This window comes from Oryzias latipes, chromosome 1 (assembly GCF_002234675.1).
Source record: "Oryzias latipes chromosome 1, ASM223467v1".
Taxonomy (NCBI): Eukaryota; Metazoa; Chordata; class Actinopteri; order Beloniformes; family Adrianichthyidae; genus Oryzias; species Oryzias latipes.
The window spans coordinates 28,585,599-28,608,656 of NC_019859.2; the positions used below are offsets into that span (position 1 = coordinate 28,585,599).

At 45.3% G+C, this 23,058-nt stretch overlaps 2 protein-coding genes across 5 annotated transcripts; both read left to right on the forward strand.

Moving 5' to 3' along the window:
- The first annotated feature begins 3 nt into the window (after window positions 1-3).
- Window positions 4-5,311, forward strand: nthl1 (nth like DNA glycosylase 1). Of its 4 annotated transcripts, none has more exons than XM_023959611.1 (7): window positions 4-226; window positions 543-841; window positions 2,850-3,124; window positions 3,265-3,435; window positions 3,522-3,681; window positions 3,806-3,911; window positions 4,864-5,311. In XM_023959611.1, exons 2-7 carry the CDS (start codon window positions 580-582, stop codon window positions 5,138-5,140), a joined length of 1,251 nt encoding a protein of 416 aa, XP_023815379.1. In that variant the 5' UTR covers window positions 4-226; window positions 543-579; the 3' UTR covers window positions 5,141-5,311. The 4 variants fall into 4 exon arrangements, with proteins under 4 accessions (XP_023815379.1, XP_023815385.1, XP_023815381.1 ...); XM_023959617.1 differs by having other exon boundaries at window positions 2,889-3,124; XM_023959613.1 differs by having other exon boundaries at window positions 549-841.
- A 72-nt stretch (window positions 5,312-5,383) lies between these two features.
- Window positions 5,384-19,561, forward strand: slc9a3r2 (SLC9A3 regulator 2). Its single transcript, XM_011478966.2, has 6 exons — window positions 5,384-5,986; window positions 6,172-6,477; window positions 11,752-11,943; window positions 16,483-16,636; window positions 17,028-17,248; window positions 17,320-19,561. Exons 1-6 carry the CDS (start codon window positions 5,687-5,689, stop codon window positions 17,485-17,487), a joined length of 1,341 nt encoding a protein of 446 aa, XP_011477268.1. The 5' UTR covers window positions 5,384-5,686; the 3' UTR covers window positions 17,488-19,561.
- The last annotated feature ends 3,497 nt before the right edge of the window (window positions 19,562-23,058 follow it).

The following is a 23,058-nucleotide window of genomic DNA, read 5'->3' on the forward strand; positions in this document are numbered from 1 at the left end:
GGAAAAACTTGCTTTTAAGGGACTCACTCGCTGGCAGACAACTTTTAGGAACAACAAAATGAATGTAAAATTATTCTTGAAGCGCAAGAAGATCCAGTGTTGACCCAAAGCGTCAAATAATGCTGGTTGGAGAATTTCAAGACATTGACTAAACTACATGCTAGCAGCGGCTGCACCAGGCGTTTAGCTAGCTTGACTCTGAAGTTGGATTCGTTTTTGAGAACAAGTGGGTCTTTAACAGCCCAAAACACCGCAGCTCATGGGGAAACCTCATTTCTCTAAAGCTTGTTTTTCCATTAATTCCAATATATTTATTTTTAATTTATGAATGTATTTTTTCTTCATGTAATATATTTTATAAATAATGATTTGTTTTGTTTAATGTAATAAGTTAATCATCGTGTAGTGTACGCATGTGATTCACGCAAAACAGTTTTAACATTCCAGTAAAGATGTTAAATCTTTTTCAGAAAATAAAATTTATAAATATAAATATATATTATTATTATTATTCAATAGTTAATTTGTGTTTTCTGTGTGAGGGTCAGGGACTGCGAATTTGAGTCTGACTTCTGCTCGATGGTTCTCCGGAACCGAAGGGGCTCCAGGTTCGTCCGGTTTGGTATCCAAGGTTTGGGGATGAATTCCCCGTATTTCCCAGGAAGTGGGACCGTCTCAGGCCGTCGGGGCGGCCAGCCTGCTGAAGATGATGCCTCTGCTTGCTTTCTGTCCTTTAAATCCAAACGGACCCGCCGTCAAGCAGGCTCGACAGCCCCCGCGGAAGGGAAGGAGGCGCGGATGTCGGAGCACGGAGCCCCGCTGGATTCCATTATTCCAGCCGGTAACTTTTACATTGTAACTAATGATTTCAACCTGCTGCCTGGAGCTTTTTCTGTACGGCACCGCCGCCGCAGTGCATGGTGGGTCAGCTGCATGCCAACCACCTGGTTCAAAGGGTTCCTCGTGTTTGCTTTCAGATTGCTTTTTGACAGCTGTCAAAGAGTCACGCAAACACGTCTTACAATTAAGAAAAACGGAGCTTTTTTTTCCGACATTGTGAAACTCCGGGAGACATCCAGCTTTTATCGGGTGTCTTCTTCAGAGGATTCCGTCACTCGTATCATCTGTGGAGGATATAAGCCAACACAAGAAACAAACGATTGCTCTCAGATGGGATTAAACTAAAGAGTACTCATAAAAATAAAACGAGAATAGCCGATGTAAAAACAATTGTTATTGGTCCTTGAGGGGGAATCAGAAGTTTCAATAAGTTAATTCCTTTGATTCTCCAAAGTCAAAGTTCCTGCTGTGAGCTGGAAGGATCTTTTGCAGTCGATCTAAAGAAGCTTCTGAAGACGATGTGAATGTTATGAAGAAGACGATCGAGGTCCTCCATGATGGTTTCACAACCACATTACCAAGGATCCCTTCTTGGACAACCAGGTGATCCAGAGCAGAAACCCCGGCAGAGCCAACCTCTCATGCTGCTTCCCACTGCAGAGGGAATCCGGCTCACCTCAGCAGGCTTAGAAAGAGTGAGCACTCAATACCAAAGAGGGGGAAGGAAGCTTAATTCTCTAATTTCAGGATTTCGCTACAACCTGTTGCCCGCAATCTGTAAAAAAAAAAATGTGCTTGGATATTTTTGCTCCAGAGTGATCTACAATCTTAAAATTTCGTATGGGCCACTTGTGATCCTTACAGGTTTGCCCATTTTTTGCAGACAGACAGTCCATATTCACACATAAGGGCAGCTTTTACTAAGGTATTACTTACTCCCACCTCTGACAAACCTCAATCAGTAGCTTAGAAAAAGGTCAGAAGAGGACTTGAATGACAGGTTGGACACAAAGGAGGGAGAGGTGGATGTGTACAGGTGAGGTAGAGACACATGGAGCACAGAGGAGAAGAGGTGGATGTTGGGAACATGAAGTAGCAAAGATCTGTAATGAAGTGAGGAAGACATTGACCCCTAACTCGTTGACTATGTTTGCAGACGACATTGTGATCTGTGTTGAGAGCAGGGAGCGGGTGGATGGACATATAAAGAGGTGGGGGTTTGCTTTAAAAAGGAGAGGATTGAAGGTCAGCCGCAAAAAGACCGTATGTTTGTATAAATGAGAGGAACTCAAGTAGAACTTTGAAGTTTGAGGGAGCAGAGGTGAAAAAGGTGGATCACTTTAGCTACTTAGGGTTCACAGTTCAGATCAACAGAAAGTTGGGAAGAAGTGGAGACGTGTGCAGACGGTTGGAACAGGTGGAGGAAGGTTGCAGGTGAGAAGTGTGACTGAAGAGTGTCAGTAAGAATGAAAGGAAGGATGTGGAAGACTGTGGTTAAAGCAGCCATGTTGTGGGTTAGAGACTGAGGAAGAGAAAGGAGGCAGAACTGGAGGTAGAAGAGAGGAAGATGTTAAAGTTCTCTTTGGGAGGGACCAGGATGGATAGGATCAAGAAAGAATCCAGAGGATCAGATCATGGTAGATGTTTTGGAGATAAATGCAGGAAAGCCAATTGAGATGTTTAGACGCGTTAAGAGGAGGAACAGTGATGATGTTGGTAAAAGGATGCTGAGGTTGGAGCTACCAGGAGAGAGTTCTAGTGGAGGTTTGTGGATGAAGGAGGACATGAGGGGGGTTGGTGTGGGTGAGGAGGATTGAATGGAGACAGATGATTCACTGTGGAGACACCTAAAGGGAGCCGCTGAAGTCATAGAAGGATGTTTTGGGTTGACATCAAAGACGATCCATCCAGTCCGTCCATGTTTAAGGTCGAGGACATTATAACCAGCCAAGAAATGCAATGAAAGCAGTAGATCATGTGACCACACGTATGTTCATCTGTACCTACAGTCACTGGTCAGGATTCAGCGTCCCGTCTCCTCCCGATAGGGGGGGAGGGTCCCGTGCAGACAGAAGTTTCAGCGTTGGCGCCACACGGATGCCGGAGGAGACGGCTTAAAGTGGAATATGACGACACTGGGGGTGCAGCAGTAAAGACTGAGCCCTGGGAGCCCCCACACTGGAAGGACCAGTTGGCGTGCATACGTACGATGAGGAGCCGCCGTGATGCGCCGGTGGATCAGATGGGGGCAGAAAAATGCTTCGACACAAAAGCTCCTGCTCATGTAGGTGATGGTTTTTTTTTTTCTGTCAAGTCTCATGTTGGTGTCCACTCACATCAGGGGTGGGATGGAGGGCTGTGTTAGCCCCAACCCGGGCTAGCCCGTCTGCCCTCCTGTTTAACCAGCCGTGCTGTCTCTCTCAGGTGAGGCGTTTCCAGGTGCTGGTGTCGCTCATGCTGTCCAGTCAGACCCGGGACCAGGTGACGGCAGCAGCCATGCAGAAGCTGCGAGCGCATGGCTGCACTGCAGGGAACATACTCGCCACCGACGACCACACACTGGGCACGCTCATCTACCCTGTCGGCTTCTGGAGGGTAACGCACAGATGACCCCCGCCCCCTTTTTATTCCACCTTTCACTAAATGTAAAGACTTTCCTGCACCCCCCCCTCACTTCCCAGAATAAAGTAAAGTACTTGAAGAAGACGTCAGCCATCTTGCAGGAGCAGTTTGGCGGAGACATCCCCAGTGATGTGGAGGGTCTGGTCCGCCTCCCAGGGGTGGGGCCTAAAATGGCTCACCTGGCAATGGACATTGCTTGGAACCAGGTTTCTGGCATTGGTAAGGGGGTGGGAGTGGGGGGGGGGTCAGTGGATTTGATTAAAAGAGATCATCTGCGCTCAACCTGCTCCTGCCTTTTTCTGTGAGCTGCCAGTCCTGTGCTCACCTGTGTTGTTGTGTGCAGGTGTGGACACTCATGTTCATCGGATCTCCAACAGGCTGGGCTGGGTCAGGAAGCCGACCAAAACCCCAGAGGACACACGCCGGGCCCTGGAGGAGTGGTTGCCCCGGTAACCAAGACAATAATGTCAACCATGTTGAAAAAAATCTATTAGTTTTAACCATCTAACTATATGAAAACTGGACTGAGTAACCCCTCCTACCTCGTGTTCCAAATAGGAAGTAAACCTCCGGTTTATAGCAAAAACTAGGACAACCCAAGCCGATTGTATGAGACTTTTATGTCTGAGGGAGATGCTGCGGGAATTTCTGAGGAAGGGGAACAGAGATGAAGAGGACGGCAGCCCGTCGGCTGCTAAAGCAGATTTACCAGTGAGGAGGACCTGGTTCTACCTGTTCCAGTTTCGCTATAACTGAAGTTAATGAATGTTTTACAAAGCATCAGTAATGTTTCAGAAGGGTTTTTGAAGAGTAAACATCGATGACGAACATTCTTTAGCCACGGTGGAGTGGGGTGGGGTCCTTCATATTCACAGATTCTGCGCATTCGTGGGTGTCTCTGGTCCCTAAACCCTGCAAATACTTTAGGAATACTTTACCCGGTGGCTCCAAGTACCCAAAATCCCATAGACTTCTATTGAGATAAACATCGAAACAGCTACAGTGCAGCAAAAAAGTATTTAGTCATCCACCAATTGTGCAAGTTCTCCCGCTTAAAAAGATGAGAGACACCTGTAATTTTCATCATAGGTAAACCTCAATTATGAGGGAAAGGGGGGGGGGTCCAGAAAATAACTTTGTCTGAATTTTAAAGAATTTATTTGTAATTTAAAGTGAAAAATAAGTATTTGGTCACCTACAAACAAGCAAGATTTCTGGCTCAATTCGCACCGCAGGACCTCTGATCGCGTCTGTACCGTTGACTTAACGTTAAAAATGGCCGCCTCCGCTGCGCGAATTGCGTTTAGTGTGATCACAGCTTAACAGAGGAAGGTTCTCGGTTTAACAAAGTCTTGTGTTCAGTTGTTGGCTGCAGGATAAATCTGCTCGTCTGTGTTTTAGGGACCTGTGGAGTCAGATCAACTGGCTGCTGGTGGGTTTTGGGCAGCAGATGTGTCTCCCTGTGGGCCCCCTCTGCTCCATGTGTCTGAACCAGCACAGCTGTCCCTCCGCCCACAAAAGCTCACCTGCAAAGAAACCACACAGGCCAACCCCCCCTTCCCGGATAAAAACGGAACCAGAGAATGAGGCTGCTGCTGAACACCAGGGGGCAGAAAAGGATCCAGGTTACAGACCTGCTTCCCTCCCCCAGCAGATAAAGGAGGAAGATGAGACCTGAGCAGAAGACTGTGGACTCAAAGATGCAGACCTGCTGGACCCACTTTTATTATCTTCTCCTTTGTGTGTTTGTGGAAGCTGTGTTCTCTGATGGACCTTCACGTCCATGTTAGAATCAACTCTTTGTGTCTTTTGTTCTTTTTCTTACAAAATAAAACAAAACTGAACATTTTCTTTTTATTTATTTATTTATTCTTGACTGGGTTCAAAGGTCAGTGAGAATATTCATCTCCATCATACTTTTAGACTGATTTATAAAGTTTCACTTCACAAAAACTAACCTTGATTGTTTGTTGATAAACGCGCCCTCTGCGGGGTCTGGCGTTAACGCCTCCCTGCGCTCAGCGCGCGGTCAGGAGCGCGCGCCCGGTGATTTGCGTGAGTGAAGCGGCTCTAATCTCTGATCTCTTGGATTAAACGGAAGTTTACCGGCTTTTCATGCACACCAGCGCGTGCGCTCACATCTGCGCTCCTGGTGGTGTATGTTTGTTTGTCTTCCTGTTTTCTTCGCGGAATTTTGGTGGATCATCATGAAAAGCAGCGCGCGATGATGATCTGTGCGTCTGGAGCGCGCACGCACTCTGGATTAAGCGCAGACTTTCCAGCTGTTGGTTCCGCGGAGGCGCTTTGGTCCCCCGGGATGGACACCGAACTTAGACCCAGACTGTGCTTTTTGGTGAGGGGGGAGCGGGGGTACGGCTTCCACCTGCACGGCGAGCGGAACCGAGGCGGGCAGTTCATCCGCAATGTGGAGCCCGGCTCCTCCGCAGACCTGGCTGGGGTCCGCGTGGGAGACCGGCTCGTGGAGGTTAACGGGGTGAACGTGGAGAACGAATCTCATCAGCAGGTAAGAGGCAATTAATTCACTGTCGCCGCACGAACCCCAACCGGGTTACCTGTTCCACAGCTTTATTCTCCCTGGGGAGGGGGAGGGGGCATAAATGGGTCAGTAATGATAATGGAATGTCTTTGTCATTACTAAGACTCCATCATGTTACGCTCTCACCGACAACCTCCCCCCGGTGTCTGCAGGTGGTGACCCGGATCTGCGAGGTGGCCCACCGCACGCGGCTGCTGGTGGTGGACCGAGAAACAGACGAGTACCTCCGCAGCCAGGACCGCGCCTGCACCGAGGACCTGGCCATCGAGATGGGGACTCTGTCCCCGCGCCCCTCTCCCACCCCCTGTGGGTCACCCATACCCAGAGAGAACTCCCCCCTGACTCTAAAGCTGGACAACAAACACTTTCGCTTCCTGGCTGCAGAGTCCCCCCCTCCCAGGACCCCACAGGGGGAGGTGCAGAGAACCGAGCAGGCGGGATCAGGAACGGACACGGAGGTAAGACTCACTTAGATGAAGAGGAGGAGGAGGAAGAGGAAGAGGCCTGATCTCAACCTTAATCTGGATTGGGCACCGCTTGCTCCCACTGATCACACCTGTCCCACCTGACAGGGAGAGAAGCATCTGTGAAGATTAACCTGTTTATTTCACCCCCCATGACTTATTCTACATGTGTGTTTGTGTGTGTGTACGTTCAAGAGCGTTTACTTGTGTCTGTCTGCATGCCTGTGCATGCACGTTCACATGTGTGTTCGTGTGTGTTTGTAAGTGGGTGTATGTACATTTGTTATTGTGTGTGTTTGTTCATGTCCTCTTGTGTGTTTGTGTGTGTTCATGTCCTTTTGTATGTGTGTTTGGGCATCTTCATGACTTTTGTGTGTGTGTTGTTGTGTGTACATGTATGTTCATTTGGGTTTAAGTGCATTCATGTTTGTGTTTGTCTATTTTGTGTGTTGGTGTTGATGGATGTGTGTGTTCCTGTGTGTGTGTGTGTGTGTGAGTGTGTGTGTTCATGTGTATGTGTGTGTGTGCACATGTGTGTGTGTTAAAGCTGATAGCCCCTGCAGATGGTCGATGGAGAACATTTGCTCTCAGCTGTGTGAACAGAAATTCACCAGACTGATATTGTGTTCTTCCTTGTCCTTCCATGTTGGGCTGTGGTTCAGCGGTCACCACATGAGGCTGTAGTCAGTAGATTTGAAGTTCAAGCCTCTGAGAGATTTTGGCCTGAATTGAGTTTAAATGTCAAACTTCGGTCATGGTGCAGTGGCAGGGCGGTCGACCTCTCATCAGAAAATTGCAGTTTTGATTCCTGCCATGTGTCCAAGTGTTCTTGAGCAAGACACTGAACCCCACTTTGCCTCTGGTGATATAGGTTGGTGCCAGTGTTTGGCAGCAGAGTCGCCATCAGTGGGTGCATGAGCCTGTAAAGCACTTTGGGCCTTCGAGGAAGGTAGTAAAGCGCTTTACTAGTATAAGATGCCATTTACCAGACACCATTTCATGTCATAGGAAGTCAGTTCTGCTGTGTCTGTGACAGACTCATGTTCTCCAGAACTGAGCGCGTTTTGACTGGCAGGACTTTATTTGGAGTCCAAACAGAGCAGATCTGGATGAGCCGGACAAGCCGCTCACGTCAGACATGCATGTTTGCTGAAGGCAGAGTAAACACCAGTTACTAATTCCAAGAAGTTTATCAGCATAAAGCCTTCACGCAGGTGTCAGGACAGGTGCCCCCCCCCCCCAGGTTGAGAGTCAGCTGGTAAAATCCAGATGATCCATCCCCTCACCTGCTTCATGTGAACATATAAACACAAACGCCGATCCTTTACTGCATAATATTATTTTGGCAGCAGATGCCCCCATGCAGCAGTGATGCAACCAAGTACCCCCTACTTCCTCTCCATCAGCCCTCTTATGTCACCTCCCTCTTCTTTTTAATAAACACACACCTCCAGTTTGGTCTTCCACATTCATGGATGTTTGTGAGCTGTGAATAAAAAACATTGAAGACACGTCTGTGCACACAGACGTTCACGCATGAAGACAAGCTGTCGTTGCCGGCTGAACTGAGGTCTTCATGAACCTGAAGGAGCCCTTATATCCTCTTCCCATGAGAGCGGAACCAAAACAGGAGATTAGAGAGGAGCTGGAACGGAACTGACGTTTCTGCTGACTCATCTGACTTCAGTAGGAAAGAAGGACTTTGTTTAGTTTGAGGAGCCAGCAGGTGTGTTAGCTCCACCATGAGGAGAGGTCATGGGGTAAGAGGAGGTCAGCATCTTCTTCTCCAAACCTGGAAGTTTCCTAGTCTTATTACACTTAATAAAGAAAAAAACAATTGAATTCAACAGATTTTTTTGATGTAAAGAAAGTATCAAAACTGTTTAAAAATTCCAATGATCCACCTCAGAGATGGGTCAGGTGTTTACATCTCGTGGCTTCGGCAGTTCCTGTCAGGCAGATGGACTCTCTGTTAACCTGCGCTCCAACCAGGACCCCCTCCTCCACTGTGCTTGACTACAGCGTGGGGTTCTGACCAAAGATAACTCAGCTCATTCTGGTCAGTCATGTGTTCACAGAGCTTTACAGCAGAAGTCCTAAAGTCCCGCTAATTGAGAGGTTTGTGGTCTCTAGTTCATCGGAGGTTGGAACTGTGGATGTGCGATTTCTTCTTGTGTCCACGTTGGTTTGCAGTCTTTCATATTTGAAAATGTTGTGGTCAGTTTCTTTTCATTCCTCTGGTTATTTTAACCCAGAGGCACTTTTGTTTCAAAGGATGAAAAGATCAGCAGTTCCTGAAGTGAAGTCTTTTCAGGAGTCCAGGTCTGGTCTCCAGTTTCTTAAAGACAAGCCATTGTCCCCTACATGTGTTTGCCATTTTAAGGTGTGATGCTGTGACACTGGCTTAACCCAGTGGTTTAGCAGAAGTGATCAGGTAATCCTTCATCTGCTCAGACAGATCAGCAGATTCCAGGTCAGAAACCCCGCTGTGGCTTCATCTGAGATAGCAAACGTGCTTGAGCGTGTCCTCAGAGGCGCTAAGTCTGTCATTCAGGGGTCATGACCACAGCTCCTCCTGCACTCGTCACATAAGGATGTTCTCTGCTTCACTGAAGGAAGCACTGGGCAGGAAGATCTCCACATCATGATGTATTCAAAGCTGTGTCCTCCATAATCACCTGAACTGATAAAAGCTTCCCGCTGCCACACAACCTACAGCAGAACACCAGAGTGATGCACAGATCACTTAGTTTTATAAGCATAGCAGGTTCATATGGGGCCAGGGAAGAATTTAAAATGTATAGCGGTTCAGTGTGACTGCACAACACACCAAGGGGAATGTTACACACAGATAAACATAGACACAGCACCATGGAGGAAATACGCTCTCTCACACACACTACCGCACACAGAACCTGCACACCGGTCTAACATTTACTTGTAAATGAAATCCACACGGGGAAGAATCTCTGTGACTTTGGCGTAAAAGCTCTACAAATCTTCTTTTAGTTTAAAATTCTCTTAGTTTGAATGAAGATGTTCTGGTCCAGCATTAGTCCTCTATTATTTATTACTTCACATTGTGATTGAAAGGCTAACTGATACAGACTGTTCAATGATATCACATCCACCATGTTTGCAGTCAGTTAGAGCAAAGCATAAAATAATGTACTCCTTTTGAACTTTATTAGCAACCACAGAAGAACAAACATGAGTTCACGTGCACCCTCTTCAGAAGAAGAGACAGAGCTACTGCCTGCCTCATCTTCTGTATTTTCAGTGTGCTTTACACCCACCAGCCACTCTATTTGGCACACCTTCCTAGTATTGGGTTAGACCCCCTCTTGCCTTCAGAACTGCCTTAATCCTTGGTGGCAGAGATTCAACAAGGTACTGGAAACATTCCTCAGAGAGCTTGGGCCATACTGACATGACGGCGTCACACAGTTACTGCAGAGATGTCATCTGCGCATCCATGATGCCAATCTCCCGTTCCACCACATCCCAAAGGTGATCTATTGGGTTGAGATCTGGTGACTGTGGAGGCCATTTGAATCCGGTGAACTCATTGTCATGTTCAAGAAACCAGTCTGAGATGATTCCAGCTTTATGACATGGCGGGTTCTCCTGCTGGAAGTAACCATCAGAAGATAAAACACTGTGGTCATAAAGGGATGGACATGGTCAGCAACAATACTCAGGTAGACTGTGGTGTTGGAACCATACGCAGTTAGTAAGGTGTCCAAAGTGTGCAAGAAATATACCCCCCACACATCGCACCTTCACCAGCAGCCTGAACCACTAGGCAGGATGGATCCATGCTTTCATGTTTTTGATACAAATTCTGACCCTACCAATTGGAAGGTCGCAGCAGAAATGGAGACTCATCAGACCACACAACATTTTTCAATTCTTCTATTGTCCAGTTTTGGTGAGCCTGTGTGAATTATAGCCTCAGTTTCCTGTTCCTAGCTGACAGGAGTGGCACCTGGTGTTTTCTTCTGCTGCTGTAGCCCATCTGCATCAAGGTTGGACATGTTTTACATTCAGAGATGCTCTTCTGCAAACCAGTGGTTCTTTGAGTTCCTGTTGCCTTTCTATCAACTGGAACCAGTCTGGTTGTTCTCCTCTGACCTCTGGCATCAACAACGCATTTCCACCCACAGAACTGCCGCTCACTAGATATTTTCTCTTTTTTGGACCTTTCTCTATAAACCCAAGAGATAGTTGTGGGTGAAAATCCTAGCAGATCAGCAGTTTCTTAAATATTCAGACCTGGCGCCAACAACCATCCCATGTTCAAATTCACTTAAGTCATCTTTCTCCCTCATTCTGATGCTCGGTTGCAAAAATACTGACATGAGTGTTCAGGAAAAAAAGCATCTTATTTATTCACTGTTTCAAATTTGATCTTCACATTTTTAACATGGTGTAACTGTGTTATAAAGAACTCATTATTAACAAATGTTTTATTCGTTTAACATAGCAAGAAGTCGTTTTAAAAAATGTAATGACAATAGATTAGTAGTTCTCACCATAAAGTTTCAAAAACTAGCCAAATCATCCTGTTAAAAGAGAATAAATGGAGGCAGCCATTTTGAAATGAGCAGGAAATGCCCTTCTACTGCCTCTGATGAAATAATACACTACAGGGCAGAAAACATGGACCAAATTTTATCCAATGGGTTTTTAAGGCAAGTTTTAATCATTCTAATGAGATCGAGTTCTCAGAGATGTGTGTATCAAATATGATAGAACATGCAGTAAAAATGTCTACAATGTGTAAAAACATTACGAACATCTGGTCCTAGTCTGAACCAGGTCTGGTTCAGGTCTAATCCAGATTTGTTCTCGTCTCATCCAGAGCTGGTTTCCTCTGACATTCCTCCTTAGTGTTTGGTTCTTTTCTAAGAGCACCAAATGTGAAGGCAAAATAAGTATTTATTAGGGGCGGGGACATTAAACAGTTCATCCAGCTGACTCCCCATCCCCCACCCCCCGGACTGTCGCAGTTGGAAACCAGTTTTCTGGTTAACTTAAGGTACCAGGTTACTCAAGAAAGCTGCTGTAATCTAACTTCTTAAGAAATAAAGTGTGACATTTGTGTAGCTCAGAAGTTTGCTGTCATTAATCCTGTTTGTATTGTAGACCCCACTTCTGCCACCCCCCACACACATACTTTGCTGTTTTGTCTGCTTCAGTTTCTGGTCTCCTGGCATGTAGAACTTCTGGAAACTAATATTTGCCTGGGCTTGTCTCCTTGGGAAGCTGCAGGACGAGCCGTCCCCGGAGCCAGAGTTGGAGCTCTTGCCGCGTCTGTGTCACCTGCTGCGGGGGGAGGAAGGATACGGCTTTAACTTGCACAGCGATAAGAAGAAGACTGGACAGTTTGTGCGCACGGTGGACCCCAACTCCCCCGCTGAGAGGGCAGGCGTCCGGCCTGGAGACAAAATAGTGGAGGTTAGTGTGAGTCTCTTTCCAGGACATTTGTGTGCCTGCTTGAAGAGAGAAGCACGTATTTAAAGTCCCACTTTAATTAAGTGTCCTTTTCTAGGACATAGTTCCTGCAAAGGTCATGAGAAATTGACCTCCGAGTTGTGGGCGTGAGCCTTCCCCACTTTGGGGACAAGCCGCTCACGTCACAGCTCTCAAGTTCTGTTACAGCCCTTCGCAACTGTGCTACAAAAATGGCTAGCAATATTGGAGCTATCCAGCCGTACATGCGAGCTGCCAATAAAGACGTACATGGATCTATTTGTCTACAAGTGGATGCATCAGAATGGAACAGAGCAGGGAGGTTTTGGCCTGCTGTAGCAGCTTCTAAGTCACACCTACAAGCTTTTTCAAACAGAACTTTTTTGTCTGCTCCTGACTCAATGATTTGAATAAAGAAACACTCAGAAATACAGTTTTAATTTTAGTTAAGCTAAATGTCCGTCATCATCAGAAAATCTTCTTCTTTCTCTTTCGGCTTTTCCCATCAGGGGTCGCCACAGCGAATCATCCTTTTCCACCTCACTCTATCATGAACATCTTCTACCCTAACGTTAGCCAACTTCATGTCCTCTGTTAAGACATCCATATATCTCCTCTTTGGCCGTCCTCTTGCCCTCCGGCCAGGCAGCTCCATCTCCAACATCCTTCTACCAATATATCCACTATCCCTCCTCTGAACATGTCCAAACCATCTCAGTCTGGCTTCTCTGACTTTGTCGCTAACACAGGCAACATGAGCCGTCCCTCTGATGTACTCGTTCCTTATCCTGTCTAACCTGGTCACTCCTAAGGAGAACCTCAACATCTTCATCTCTGCTACCTCCATCTCAGCCTCTTGTCTCTGTCTCACTGCTACCGTCTCTAACCCATAGAGCAGAGCTGGTTTCACCACTGTCTTGTACACCTTTCCTTTGAGTCTTGCTGGCACTCTTCTGTCACACAACACTCCTGACACTTTCCTCCAACCGCTCCAACCTGCCTGCACTCGCCTCTTCACCTCTTTTCCACAATCCCCATCACACTGAACTGTTGACCCCAAGTACTTAAACTCCTGCACCTTCTTCACCTCAGTCCCCTGTAACCTAACGCTTCTACCTTGATCCCTCTCGTTCAGACACATGTATTCTGTCTTACTACGACTGACCTTCATACCTCTTCTTTCCAGAGCAAACCTCCACCTCTCTAGCTGTTCCTCCACCTGCTCTCTACTCTCACTGCAAATTACAATGTCATCCGCAAACATCATTGTCCAGGGAGATTCCAGTCTTATATCGTCTGTCAGCCTGTCCATCAGCATAGCAAACAAAAAAGGACTCAAAGCTGATCCTTGGTGTAGTCCCACCTCCACCTTGAACTCCTCTGTCTGACCTACAGCACATCTCACCACCGTCATACTTCTCTCATACATGTCCTGAACTACTCTGGCATACTTCTCTGCCACTCCAGACGACCTCATACAGTACCACAGCTCCTCCCTTGGCACCCTGTCATACGCCTTCTCTAAATCTACGAACACACAATGCAGCTCCTTCTGACCTTCTCTGTACTTTTCCATCAACATTCTCAAAGCAAAAATGGCATCAGTGGTGCTCTTACGGGGCATGAAACCATACTGCTGCTCACAAATCTCCACCTTCTTCCTAAGCCTGGCTTCCACTACTCTTTCCCACAGCTTCATTGTGTGGCTCATCAACTTTATTCCTCTATAGTTGCTGCAGTTCTGCATGTCACCCTTGTTTTTAAAGATCGGGACCAGAACGCTTCTCCTCCATTCCTCAGGCATCTTCTCACTCTCTAGAATCCTATTGAACAACCTTGTTAGAAATTCCACTGCTGTCTCTCCTAAGCACTTCCATACCTCCACAGGTACGTCATCAGGACCAACGGCCTTTCCGCTCTTCATCCTTTTCAGAGCCTTCCTAACCTCATCCTTTCCAATCTCTGCTACTTCCTGCTCCACAACAACCACATCTTCCTCCCTTCTTTCCCTGTCATTTTCCACGTTCATCAGCTCCTCAAAATACTCCTTCCATCTTTTCTGTACACTCTCTTGGGTTGTTAGCACCTTTCCATCTCTGTCCTTAATCACCCTTATCTGTTGCACGTCCTTCCCATCTCTGTCTCTCTGTCTGGCTAGCCTGTACAAGTCCTTCTCTCCTTCCTTTGTGTCTAACCTGTCATATAGCTCATCGTAAGCTTTCTGTTTGGCCTTTGCCACCTCTCTCTTCACTCTACGCTGTGCTTCCTTGTACTCCTGTCTACCTTCCTCAGTCTTTTCTACATCCCACTTCCTTTTAGCCAACCTCTTCCTCTGGACGCATTCCTGTACTTCCTCATTCCACCACCAAGTCTCTTTACCGTCTTTCCTCTTTCCAGATGACACACCTAGCACCTTCCTACCTGTTTCCCTGATAATCTCTGCTGTAGTTTCCCAGTCATCTGGAAGTTCATCCTGACCACCCAGGACCTGCCTCAACTTCTGCCTAAATTCCTCACAAGTTTCTTCATTCTGTAGCTTCCACCACTTGGTCTTCTTTTCTGTTTTCCCTATCTTCTTCTTCCTGACCTCCAGAGTCATCTTACACACCACCATGCGGTGCTGTCTGGCTACACTCTCTCCTACCACCACTTTGCAGTCATTAACCTCTCTCAAATGACCTTGTCTACATAGGATGTAGTCCACCTGAGTACTCCTACCTCCACTTCTGTATGTCACTCTATGTTCCTCTCTCTTCTGGAAGTAAGTGTTGACTACAGCCATTTCCATCCTCTTCGCAAAGTCCACCACCATCTGTCCCTCCAGATTCCTTTCCTTCACACCAAACCTGCCCATCACCTCCTCATCACCTCTGTTGCCCTCACCAACATGCCCATTAAAGTCTGCTCCAATAACAACTCTCTCTCCTCTGGGAAAACTCTCTATGACCTCATCCAACTCACTCCAGAATCTCTCCTTCACTTCTAACTCACAGCCAACCTGTGGCGCATACCCACTGACTACATTCACCATCACCCCTTCAATTTCTAACTTTAGGCTCATCATCCTGTCTGAGACTCTTTTCACCTCTAGAACACTGTTTACAAACTCCCCCTTCAGAATCACACCTACCCCGTTTCTCTTCCTATCAACACCATGATAGAAAAGTTTGTATCCTCCTCCAATACTACGTGCCTTGCTGCCCTTCCACCTTGTCTCCTGCACACACAGTACATCTACCTTCCTTCTCTCCATCATGTCTGCCAGCTCTCTGCCTTTCCCTGTCATTGTAAGAGACATAAGAGACATAAGAGTCCCTATTCTCAAACCTATGTTCCTGCCTTTTCCCTTCTCTCTCTGGCAACGGACCCTTCTGCCTCCCCTCTTTCTTCGACCAACAGTAGTCAAATTTCCACCGACACCCTGTAGGTTAACAGCATCGGTGGCGGTCGTTGTTAACCCGGGCCTCGACCGATCCGGTATGTCTAAAGTGTTGTGGATGATTCGCATGGTTATTTTGGCAATTTTTACGCCGGATGCCCTTCCTGACGCAACCCTCTCTATTTATCCGGGCTTGGGACCGGCACAGAAGTTACTGGCTTGCAACCCCTGTGGCTAGATTCGTCATCATCAGATGACGGGTGGGTTGAAGCATTTTCGTCATCATCAGAAAATGCCACAAGAAAATAATAAAAACACAATTTTCATCAGAGTAGGTCTTTAACCGTGATTTAGTGATGAATCCAATCTGTCTAGGATCTCAGCGAACCGGTTCCTTACTAGTTAGACCTCAGAACCCCATCCCCAGTTTCTGATAATATGAGCTCCTGTTCATGGATCCACAACAACCAGGTCCATGTTGGATAATTAGCCCTGAGCTTTGTGGGTTGAAGCCCCCACAGTCCAAAAGACGGCATGCACAAGTGCTGTGCACGCTGCAGCGTATGGACGGACATGCCGGGCATCCACATTGGCACTGGCTGCCTTCTTCACATCAGTCATGAGATGTGAACAGAACATTTCCTGCAAAAACTGAATCTGAACGTTTATCCAGCTTTTACTCAAATGCACTGAAATGAGACTCCATCAGATCCCCATCACTGAGACAGACTTCATCTCAAAAAAATAATTTTTGTCTTTTGGTTGGTGAATAAATCTGAAGATTATACAGGTTTGATTCAGAGATTCTGCATTGAGGAAGGAGGAAGAGCCAGCATCCTTGTCAAAGAAAGTCCCACAAATATAAAGAGGAAAGCTTGTCCAGTTTTCCAGACTGTCTCATGAGCAGCTGCAGGTCTGACGAAGACCTGATGTGGTTTATTGTGCCCTGACAGCTGAAACCTTGAAGTGCATAAGGGTGTACTTTCCTTTTCCCTTTGACATTCACTATGAGTTTGCATTTGCGGAACAGGCGAAGGTGTGCAGGAAGAGAGTTCATGCAAAGCTGTAGATTTTATTTCCTGGTGCTGCTCATCTTGTCTGTGATTCAAATTCTCTTTCCTCTGATCTGTTTCTCCCTGTTTCAGGTAAACGGCGTTAACATCGGGGGGCTGAGGCACTCGGAGGTGGTGGAGCTCATCAAATCCAGAGGGAATGAAGTGCGCCTCCTGGTGGTTGACCAGGAGACAGATGAGCTCTTTCACAGACTGCAGATCACTCCAACGGGGAAACACATCACAGGTCATACATTCTAATTAAGAAGATGTTGCAGTGTCTGTCCTGCCGGAAAAAGAAAGCACTGCAATCGCTAAATAATTCCAGTTTAAGGAAATGCTTTTTGATAGTTTTTCTCACAGAGACAGATTTAGTTTGCGAACTAGCAAAATAAGAGGGTGACCCAACGTCTATATTCAAATCCTGAAGAAAAAACTCTAAAACTAAATCTGTACGGAGAACCAGAATGTTCCTGCAGATGATTTTGGCTCTGCGTCTGGGATCAGACCACAGAACATTTTTTGAATTTTTCTTTTGAATTCATCTTTTTCTGGATGTAAGAATCTCTAAATGATCTTGGAGGAGTCTCTGTGCGGGGGACCCTGTCCTCACCTGTGACTCATTTGTGTCCCTGCAGAAGTCTACGTGGATGAGAGACCAGGGAATGACGCGTTCCACCTCCCTGCTGCCACCTCTTACCTCCCCAACAGTGAAGCTTTGATCATAAACGTTACTCTGGCTGACGCCCCCTTCACAAATTTGTCACCAAAATCTAGAGCCAATGGGAGCTCAGCATCCCACTCCTCCAGAAGTTCCACCACCCAATCAGAGATCAGCAGCTCAGAAATGAGCTTCCAGGTGTGTAATGATCTTCAGGGGGGGTTAGCTGTGATGATGGGGGGCTTAATGCTACTGTTTTTGTGTCACAGGTTCCACAGGATGACGACCGGCGGGTCTCAGACCCCTTCATAGACAGCGGCCTGTCCTTGAGTCCCACAGCTGCTGAGGCCAAGCGGAAAGTCCTCGCCACTCGCCAAAGGAGGAGGGCCCCCCCCATGGACTGGAGCAAGAAACAGGAGCTCTTTAGCAACTTCTGACCCAGCCTTCCTGTACATCACGCCCCACTCCACCTTGGCTCAGAAGTGGGAGGGTCTCTCCACTCTAAAAGGATTTATGGTTCACAAAGGAATCCCCCATCCCCCCGCTAGTGTTTGTGATCTCTATCAGCTGGACAGTGCTATGAAAAACTGACCAACTTTGGATTGAACCATTTCATCTGTGAGGGGGTCCATTCAGGGACCAGTGAGCATGGGGGTCCTGGGGGGGTCAGCACGATCTAAAAATCTGTGGGCAGACCAGCAAAGTGTGTGTGTGTGCTCATGTATATACACAAATTAGGAGCCAGGTCACCAGACTGCTGTTAACCAGATAACAAATGACCGGAAGGCCGATAAATGACGGCTCATCATTGATGACCAGATGGCTGCTGATGGGACTGTCAACTAACTGGTCAAAAATTGGACAACTGCTAACCAGACGACCACCGGGTGTTGGCCACCAACAAGATGGTGACTGGATAGTTAAAGACTCGATACCCGATAACTGGACGACTGCTAAGCTAACCTGATGACCACAAACCAGCTGGTGACTGACAGGAGAACAGCTTACCTAACAGTTGTTGATCTGACAGTCGCCAACCAGATGGTTTCTGACTAGATAACTAATAAGTGAATGGCCAACAACCAATTGGTTGCTACTAAGTATGGCTGCTAACAACCACTAACCAGAGAATCACTGACCAGATGGCCAATAATGGGATGGCTGCTAACCGGAAAACCACTGACCACACAGCTGCTAACTGCGCAGATGACCGGAGACCAGACGGCTGATAACCTGATGACTCCAAACCTAAGGATTGTTAATCAACCAATGATTAGATGGTTGCCAACAGGACAGATGATAACCTAACCGTCACTAGCAAAACAGCCAATAAATGGACAACTGGTGATCAGACGACTAGCAATTGGATGACCGTTAACTGGACAATTGCGATGCGAAAACTCAGCAAAAGCTAACTGGATAACTGCTGAAGAGACAGTTGCTGAGGGGAAGCCCTATAAACGGAAGACAGATGACAAGACAACTGCTGATTGGACAGCTGCTAAAGACGATAAATGGTTGACCGATGACAGGATGGCAGCTAACTGGGCGTCCAACCATAGGAGAAAACTGGCATGAGCACAGATAGCCTATATATTGCTAACCGAGTGGTCGCTGACTGAAGAGTTGTTAACGACACGGCTGCTAACTTAGTGACAGCTAACCCGATGACCACGAACCGGACGACTGCTGACGAGACGGTTGCAGGCTGGAAAGCCAATAAACAGTGGACAGCTGACCAGACAACAGATAACTGCACCACCGCTAACTGGACGTCTGCTAACTGCACCGCTGATAAAGAGATGACCGCAGGGCAAATAACCAAATGGCTGCACACTTAAAACCGGCTAATGGGACGGCCACTAACCAGAGACGGCGAAATGTATGGCTTTGTCTTTTTTAGTGTCGCTGACAGCAGCTCCAAACCAAAAAAGGAAAAACTATTTTTTTAAAGAAACTGGCTCAGAAGTATATAAGCCTCTGCACACATTTTTTTCCTAGAATTACATTGATTACATTTTTTAGGAGCAGAAAATGTCCAATTTTTTTGTAAGCCTGTTTTAAGTCTTGTCGTAGCAAATCTTGTTCCTGTTTAGCTTCAAATGACCAAATAAGGGCATGGAAGTGTTAGACTGTGCACAAAAAGATGCAGACTTCAAATGTAACCAAGCAGACCATTCTGATGAGCTGCAACAATGCACAGGTTTGCAGACAAGCACTTTAGCACTTTAGTTATTGTCTGGAGGAATTTATCTCAAATAAAGTTGTGTTGCTTTGAGCGCCTGCACTCATGAGACCTGTGGAAAACAGCCAGTCTTTGTCTAATTGACAAATTTCAAACAATTTACCAATGATTTCTGTTTGCAAGCAGCTCAGCTGAGATGTTAAAACATGTTTTGAGAAAGCATTCACTGTAAGTGTAATGGAATAAATAGAAGTTCTGTAATAGTTCATTGCCAATCACATTCCTGAGAGATTTCTGCAAATAAACTTTGGAGAACTGAACTTTAATTGCTGCAGATTTCTGGAGGATGTTTTAGCTTTTCCAAATTTATGGTCAGAGCAGCAGGGATCTCGCACCAATCTGTGCCGCTCTCATGAACTAATAGTTATGGATTTCTCAAAGGCTATTAGTGTGGATGGATGGATGGATGGATGGATGGATGGATGGATGGATGGATGGATGGATGGATGGATGGATGGATGGATGGATGGATGGATGGATGGATGGATGGATGGATGGATGGATGGATCTCAGCTTTAGTTTTTCAGTTTAAATCAATAAGGTGTCGCTCCTTTGAAGGTAACTGGATGAATCTGATTTCTCTTTGTTGTTTTGGCCCAGACTCCATTTAGCATCGGTTTTTTAATCTTTCCTGATTAAATCAAAGTCTAAAAAGGATCTGCAACCCTTGTGCTATCCTAAGCACTTTAACATTGGGAGTTGGGTCATCTAGACCCACTAGACAGTGCACTGAACCTTTTTTCTTCAATGATTTGTGATCTTCACTGGTGTCCATGGATTACATGAAATCTTTCCACCTTTATCCACCTTTGTCATGGTAGGGAGAACACGTCAATGGAAGGGTGGGGTCATCTAAGATGGCACAAGGGTTAAAGATAAACTATCAGGATTGTGTCTTTGCTTGTTTTGTTTTTTTTACTCGTGTTTAGCTGTTGTGTTCATCTTGTCCTGTTCTTTGGGTTTTGTTTCTGCTTCTCTCATTTTACTGCGGTTCAGTTTACTCTTGATTCTCTTTAGGTTACTGATGCTGCAGTTTCTTTTCAGACTTTGACATTTCTGGGTTTCACTTTCCAGTTGTTGGAGGTTTTTGTTCTCCTTTGATTCTTTTGACTTCTTTCAGTGACAATTGTTCTCTTCTCCTGCCCGCGGCTCCGCCTTCACCTCCAGACATGATTGATTTTCATCTCCGCCTCCATCCTATTGTCAGAAATGATCTAGATGTTTTTCATTTCTTTGTACTGAAATTACTTGTTTTCATCCTCAAAATCCGGTTATCAGACTGTTTAGAAAATCCTTTAGACCTTTTCTTTGGACGTGATGGTCCGGAAATAAACACAGAAACGAAGTAGAAGAAGAAACCTGAACTTTTGCAGATTACAGGAGATTCATCTTTACAGATGAGCATGTGAGGGTTTTCCTGAGCATGCTCAGTCTGTACCCCGCCCAAGCTTACAGGTAGGACATCAACATAAGCGTGAAACTGAAGCCTCTACAGAGATGAGTCCCAGCCACAGCAAGGATTTCTGGGTAATTTGTGACAGACAGGTGTGGCTGGGGAAACATGAGTTGTAGTGGGAAAAGTCCTAAACAGGAAAACAAAAAAAAGTTTAAAAAAAAACAAAAGTAACTTGAGAGAAGGACTACACTCCTGACAGGATAAAAATATATTAATTTCTACTTAAATGATGACAAATTATTTTCTGTTTCCTCTTTATTGGCCTTCAGATCGCCTCTGCTGAAAATATTGAATAGAAAGGATTAAATCCCCACAGCAAAACACAAACAGCAAAAAAAACTTTTGAATGTTCTAACAATAATAAATCAAACCATAAGATTCTTAGGGCAGATGAGACAAACGGGAGCTTTTCTCAACATCAACTCTTTCAAACCTCCCTTTTTTTTAAACTTTTTCTGTCAAACCCAAAATGAAGAAAAGGTAACTGTAAAAAAAAAGAGGAGGTTTGGTCTGAGCTGCTCTGCTGCATCTGACAAAGGGAGTCTTAAAAAGCCTACACCATGCAAAATCATTTTTTGAGCTTTTAAGTGTATTCTAATGTTCTGGTCTCACAAAAAGAAACCCTAAAAATGGTATTTTGATCCATTCACGCATTTGGGCGCTCTGAGCACCAGCCCCATCCCAACCCACAAAAACGAGAGGGTTCTCCCGAGCTGATGTGGACCAGTGAGAACAGCCCCTTCCAAGAAGAGTCTGTCCTGCCAGCACCGCTCCCAGGCTTACGCACTCACTTTCTACAAGGAGCTAGCAAAAACGCTTTTCTTCTGTATAAAATGCACATCCATTTCTTATCTTTGCCTATTCAGAGGCAAAGTTCTTCAAATATAATTGCAGTGACATGAAAAGATTCTGTTTATATTCAATAGTAAAAAAAAAAGGATAAAAGCACACCAAAGTCATAATTTTAGAAAATCCCATGTTTTACTTGACTTTTTTGCATTTTTTTTCAAGTAAATCTGCTACAGAAGAATCTTATTTGACACAGGGTGTTTTATTTTTAAAGGAATTTGTCTGTGCAGATGTCAAAACTAAAATAAGTTAAAATCATTACATACGGAAAATCTAAAAACTGGTAGATTTTATTGTAAATATTTGAAGGCTAAATTTTATACACGGATTTTCAACCACAAAAACATAAAGTGTAATCTTTTAAAAAGTCCCAACTAAACATAAAAACTACATTCATGAACATTAAACACAATTTAGCGTGTTGTTTATACTGTAGGGCAGGGGTGTCAAACTCATTTTCACCGAGGGCCACATCAGCATAGTGGCTGTCCTCAAAGGGCCAGATATATAACTTATACATGTAATTTAATTTAATGAAAAATAAAAGTAACTACTCCTTAATATTAAATTACTCATTTATTTATTTATTTATTATGACTTTTTTAAAGTGACAATTACAGTTGCATAGAAAACATTTGTTTACTTGTTTCTCTAGCATAAATCCTTTTAAATTTGATTGACAGGTTAGGTTATATTGACAGTGTTTAAGTTCTAATGTATAGTTGCCCACTCTGATATTTCTAGTCCGATTCCCTGATTATGAATAAATACACACCAATTTTTATTTTTAAGAAATTAAAAACTTTCATGCTCTCGCGGGACACATAAAATGACGTGGCGGGCCACATTTGGCCAGCGGGCCTTAAGTTTGACATGTGCTGTAGAATATTGCCAGATTTTATTTTTGAAAATACTTTCTCAATTTTTATACTTCCGGCCTTGCTTTGGCATTTGTACATTACACCTCAAGTAATAAATAAGAATGGGACATAAAGTTTGAATTTAAACAGTTTACTTTCTGTTCTCTGGATGTTCCTTGTCTGCCTCTCATCTGGAGTCAGTGTTGATTTGCTGTCCTGATCTGAGAGTCGTGCGTATTGACTTTACAACTTGTTTGGATTTAGGCGGAAGGACTTGTTTTGGATCCTCTGGACCAGAGTTCTAACCTCTGAGCCAAGACTTCCATTGGCCTCTGAGGAGTCATAGATTACTGTTACCCCACAGAGACAAACAAACTCAACTGTTTGAACGCTCTTATGGTGTTTTTGCCTCCTGTTCACCACCAGTGACAGTTCCCTTGTGGAGAACAACTTTAACTGCACTTTAACTTAGATCTTCAGTTTAGTTTCCCTGCTGGTCAGGAGGATCCATGGGTCTCCTCAAACTCCAGAGACCTGCTTCATGTAGTCATACTACAGAGTGAAAAGATATTAAATCACAGAACAAATGAGGGCTTTT

What these genes read in the sequence shown, in the direction of transcription:
- nthl1 (XM_023959611.1), top strand. Translation starts at nt 580, where the DNA reads ATGGTTCTCCGGAACCGAAGGGGCTCCAGGTTCGTCCGGTTTGGTATC. An exon ending in ACACAAAAGCTCCTGCTCAT is followed by an intron (nt 3,125 to 3,264) that starts GTAGGTGATGGT and finishes TGTCTCTCTCAG; the next exon opens with GTGAGGCGTTTCCAGGTGCT. An exon ending in CTGGAGGAGTGGTTGCCCCG is followed by an intron (nt 3,912 to 4,863) that starts GTAACCAAGACA and finishes TCTGTGTTTTAG; the next exon opens with GGACCTGTGGAGTCAGATCA.
- slc9a3r2 (XM_011478966.2), top strand. Translation starts at nt 5,687, where the DNA reads ATGATGATCTGTGCGTCTGGAGCGCGCACGCACTCTGGATTAAGCGCA. An exon ending in GATCAGGAACGGACACGGAG is followed by an intron (nt 6,478 to 11,751) that starts GTAAGACTCACT and finishes CTCCTTGGGAAG; the next exon opens with CTGCAGGACGAGCCGTCCCC. An exon ending in AACGGGGAAACACATCACAG is followed by an intron (nt 16,637 to 17,027) that starts GTCATACATTCT and finishes GTGTCCCTGCAG; the next exon opens with AAGTCTACGTGGATGAGAGA.